This window comes from Pygoscelis adeliae, unplaced genomic scaffold, assembly GCF_000699105.1.
Source record: "Pygoscelis adeliae isolate BGI_AS28 unplaced genomic scaffold, ASM69910v1 Scaffold38, whole genome shotgun sequence".
NCBI lineage: Eukaryota > Metazoa > Chordata > Aves > Sphenisciformes > Spheniscidae > Pygoscelis > Pygoscelis adeliae.
In genome coordinates this window covers 14,775,503-14,780,296 of record NW_008825614.1, presented here as the reverse complement: position 1 = coordinate 14,780,296, position 4,794 = coordinate 14,775,503, and the positions used below count along the sequence as shown (strand labels likewise).

At 44.4% G+C, this 4,794-nt stretch overlaps 1 protein-coding gene across 1 annotated transcript in view; it reads left to right on the top strand.

Moving 5' to 3' along the window:
* Positions 1–1,766, top strand: part of AKR1D1 (aldo-keto reductase family 1, member D1) — a 20,764-nt gene extending 18,998 nt beyond the window's left edge. The window contains exon 9 of the mRNA XM_009333045.1: positions 1,696–1,766. Within this exon, the coding sequence (XP_009331320.1) occupies positions 1,696–1,738 (43 nt within the window). The 3' untranslated portion in view covers positions 1,739–1,766. The remainder of the gene's footprint in view (positions 1–1,695) is intronic.
* Positions 1,767–4,794: the final 3,028 nt, after the last annotated feature.

The window sequence follows — 4,794 nt, the reverse complement described above, 5'->3', positions numbered from 1 at the left end:
AGCCAGCTTTCCTCTGGCTCTCCCAGTTATCAGCAACCCTGGGTACTGTGGGCATATCTGTTGTTCTGATGGTGTGAGTAAGCGCATACGAACAGCATACTGCAATCAGCGCTAAAAGTTAAGCATCTGAGCAGAAAATTGAGGTTATGTAAAAATATGAGTACTCCAGGAAATCTCAGTCTGAAATGGTTTCTTCTTCCCTTGGAGAAATCTAGAAATATTGTGCTGGGCCAGTTTTACATTGATCTGTCTGCTTGATTTATCTTGTGCTCCCAGTCTCTGCTATGGATATTCTTCCTTACCGGTTGTTCCAAGCTGCATTGACTCCTCCGAGTGAATCATTTTCACTCAAAGGACACAGACCTTTGAACATGTGAGATCCGATTAGCAAGCATGCTCCATAGATGGAAAGTAGAGATTATGACACTGGCAACTCAGACATTTTCAAGTTATACTGAAACCAAACAAGCCAAAGTGTCGTGGCTTGTTTTTTTGAACCAACTCAATCTCTTAATGTGTAAACACTTCAGCTTGGCTGAATATTGGAATGAAATGTTTTGACACAACCAATCCAAAATGTTTGATGCCTTCCAGTTAGTTAACTTCAATATTGTGAAATGTATCATTCCCAAACTGGAACGATTCACAGCTGGGATAAATGCCAGTATTTGTTGTCATCTGCTGTAAGGCAAGGCAGCCAGCTGCCATGGTGCACCTGAGAGTGCTCTTCAGAAATTTTTGATTTTGCTAAGGGAAAGTGTTTGTCAAGCCAGGCTTGTGGTTTAGCATCATCTTCTCAAACAAACAAACAAACAAACAGGAAAACCCACAACAAAAATCAACCAACTCTCTCTCAAGTCTGTCAATAACGGGCAAACACAGCGTCATTTTTTCACCTGCAGTTGACCCTGAGAATTTTCTTCTTGCTTTTTATAATGATCCTGGATCATGCATCTTCCCTGAGGATGCAGTTTTTAAAATGAAGCCTGAAGCGTCTCTGCCTTTGGTAGTATGCAGCCATGAACATACCTTTCTCCCCTGAACTGGGTTAACCCCAAAGCTTCTTTGTAAATTTTCTGCCACTGGTGCTATTAACCTGGCAGAGCATCTATATCTAGACTGAGCTAGAGGACAGCCAGACCTAGTCTGGATATGGCAGCCACTTGGAGAAAGTACCATACCAGACCCAGACCTGTTCATATCAGCCTAAGTGCCTAAGCCAAAGTAGTACAGTCTGGTGTCTCCACCTCTCCTTCAAATATAGCCCTTATTTCTGAGGGTCTTTCTAGACAGCTGAACAAAGAAGTCTTCCCCTTCCACAATGCACACATAGTGAAGCCATCCCCCTTCCCTACAACGCTTCTACTAACCTGAGTTAAATCCACAAATATAGCAAGAATAGCTGACATCCAAACTCTTGTTGGTTTTTCCCATCTGTCTTTAAGGTATGCAGTCTGTAGGCCTGAAAAATGGTCCTTCGCTGTCCTTTCTTTAAATGCACAGGTTTGCTTCCGACTCTGCAGGGAAGATTATTCAGAGCAGACAGCTTCTGAATAAGCAGAAGAGCCTTCCATGAAGGCCACCTATATATTGCAAGGAGGAGAAGAGGTTTGCTAGGCACAGGACAACTGCATCAGTGATGTGATATCCTGCTTCACCCGAGAAGCTCATTTGTTCAATCTGACCTATCCACAGGTGGCGTGACCATCCAGAGTATCCCTTCAGCGATGAATACTGAAAACAAGGTGTGTCCGGGCAGGTTCCTAACTCGGTGCCGTTAGGCTTCGCTGAAAGTGACCCAACGTTTGGTGCTTTGACTTCATGGGAGATTGTTCAAATCGGCATTAAAAACATGACGTTTACTTCCTCTTGTCTTGTCAGTCTCTTATTGCTACTGAAGAGCAAATCTATTTAACCTGTTGAATTTCTGGTTTTGGCTTAGGAGGCTTTAACTCTGAGCATTGAAATTTCAAAACTGACAGGTGAGAAAATTGAAGATTTCTCTTGAAAACAGGCTCACTAGTTCAAGCCAAATAATTTTCACTCAAGGGCACATTCTTCACTGAATTTGAAACAAGAAGTTCTGCTTCAGTAGATGTGAAGCAGTATCATTTTTTTCACAGCTCAAGTGAAAGAAAGTTAGGAGCGGGGAACTAATTGGATTTGAGAGATATATATGCGCATATGTATATTGATATATAGATAGATACAGATATATTCACTGCTTCGTGCAGTGAGGCCCGTTTCACTCTGACCAGAGTATTCTTCAGCTGCATACATGAGCTGCATTCCATAGGTACACCCCAGCTGGCTCCACGTGCAACTAGTTCAAGCCCTAAAGCATTATAAGCATGGTCATATCCCCCCCACTTCAGCAAAACACAGCAGAGAGTATGACTCTATTGCACCTACATTTGAGCTGCTGTACAAGGATGGTATTGCATAGCATTGCATATGCAACCGGAGCCATCCTGGAGCTAGCACTAGTGAGAGCCTCATCTCATTAAAAATCCCTTAAACTTCTTTCCTGCTCCACAAACTGATATTTACCCAAGAAAATTTCTGTTCGCTTCAAAATTCTTAGTCTTTTGTATAAACTCTTGTCCAAGACAATACTGAATTAGGAAGCTAAGTTTTAAAGGAGGAGAAGGTTGTATTTTGTTAAATACCAATTTCTACCATGCTTTGAGACTGCAGAACACTGGCAGGTCCAAGAAAGGGTAGGAATTGAGCAGAAGCAGCCAGGCTGAAACCTGGACAATTCCTTCAATCTGTCCTCAGCTCTCTGAAACATGGGGGCAGAAGCATGGACACCAGAGTAAGGAAGACTAACTCCTTCAGCATGAATTTCTTTTTCAGACCACTTGTTTGCTCAACAAGTTTTGCAGCCTATAGGTGCGTCAGTCTATACCCACATGTGCAGAAGGCTACTTTCCCTCCCTCCTGTGCCCAAGCACCCCAATTTCCTGCCACAGAGGGGGTACACTAGAGAGGTATTGGAGAAGAAATTAAACCATGCACAGAGAGAGTACTTCATGTACTAAAAGTGCATACTGCCATTGGAAAATGGGTCCTACATAATCTTCAGTCTATAGCATCTGCTTTTATTTATTACCATTGCTATTTATTATCCTTGGAGTGACTGGAACAGGAAAACGCCAGAGTGTAGTGTACATGGAGACACTTCTGTTGGGTCAGGGTGTGCTCCTCAGAGCTGAGGCACAGAGGTACAGGTGTGACCATTTCACAGGAGGAGCAGGCAAGGCTCTCGAATGGGTCGAGTGCCAACGCATCCCTGGATGAGCTCAGTGGGCACCACTAGAGAAGTCGGGCTCCTTCACCGCAGGTGGCCTTCACATAGCATTTATAAATCCATTTATAAAGCTATGTCAACAGAGGAGCATTCTGCTTGCTGGAGGTTACCCAAAGGCAATTCCCATTTTCCCAAGTCATGCCAGCAAATCCCACACCACCACCCCCAATTTTAATAGAATCATCCTCCTCTTTTGCATTGCCTCATTTGAATCTGATGAAAAAAGATTCAGCCTCTTCCCAGGGGCAAACGCTCCCATACTCGTTTCCATCGGTTATGAAACTGCTACTGATGTCTAGCCTAGTTTTTCCCCCGCTTTGCTCAGTTTCAGACCATTGCTCCTCATTGTTCTCCATCTTGCCCTACAAAGAAAAGGTTTGGAAGAGGGAAAATAAACAGGCCTGCAGATGGGGGCTTGGGAAATGCATTCCACCAGCAACTGCACAAAAAGACAGAAAAAACCCAAACCCCGGCCCCATGTACGATCTGCTCGCATCTAGCAAATTTCAGAGCCTTATTGAACTTGCTGCCTGGTGCAAAACACATCACTTGGAAGTGCTGCATACAGCCCTGCTCCAACCAGAAGGGTTCGGCATGGACAGAGGTCCAGCACCTCCTGCTCTGATAGCAATCGCACATGACAAGAATAGACCCAAAGCGTACCGGGAAAACTTACTTGCTTTTACCATAAGTAACCTGAGTAGTTTGTGACTCTTCCTGTAGCTGCAAAGTGGAATGAAATCCAGACCAGAGAAGTTTGCTTCAACTATGCACAAGTGACTTTATGGCAGAGAGAAGAACAAGTGATGCAGCATTTTGGATTCTTTTTGCAGCCCAAGAGCTGCTCTGGGCTGGCCAGGAGAAAACCAGATGATATACTCACGTCCCCAGCAGCAAAGGAGTTGCCACAGCTGTACATTAGAACATGGGCTTACCCAGCTGTTGGAGGAAGAGACATTCCTTGTTGTTACACAAGCTCAGGGCAGAAGAGCACAAGGCTTTGCAGCTGCTGCAGCTGGGCCCTTCCTTGGGCACGTGCATGCTCATGTTTCATAGGTGAAGCAACAAGGAAGCTGTCAAGCAGTTATCGTGCAACATGCTGACATTACCCAAACCCTGCACTACATGGTTAGCTGAATTTGTTTCCCCATAGGGAGGCAGAGCTTCATCTTCCCCAAGACTAAATATCTGGAATAGGACTCTGTTTCAAAAGGGACATGCATCCAATTTTCCCTGATGCTGTGTGGGTGCCCACAAGAGGAACGGGGAAAATAGTAAGAGGCAAAGTGGGATGGGTCCTGTGTACATTTTACAGCCTTACATTAAAGAATGCCCTTTGGATTTATATTGCACATTTTTGTACCACAAAGCTATCAAGAGGTTTTACAAGGGTGTATAATGTGTCCTGTGGAGGAAAGGGCAAGGGGCCATACCAAGCCGTCAGCCAGAATTAGGACACAGTTTTGGGTAGACGGAACTGG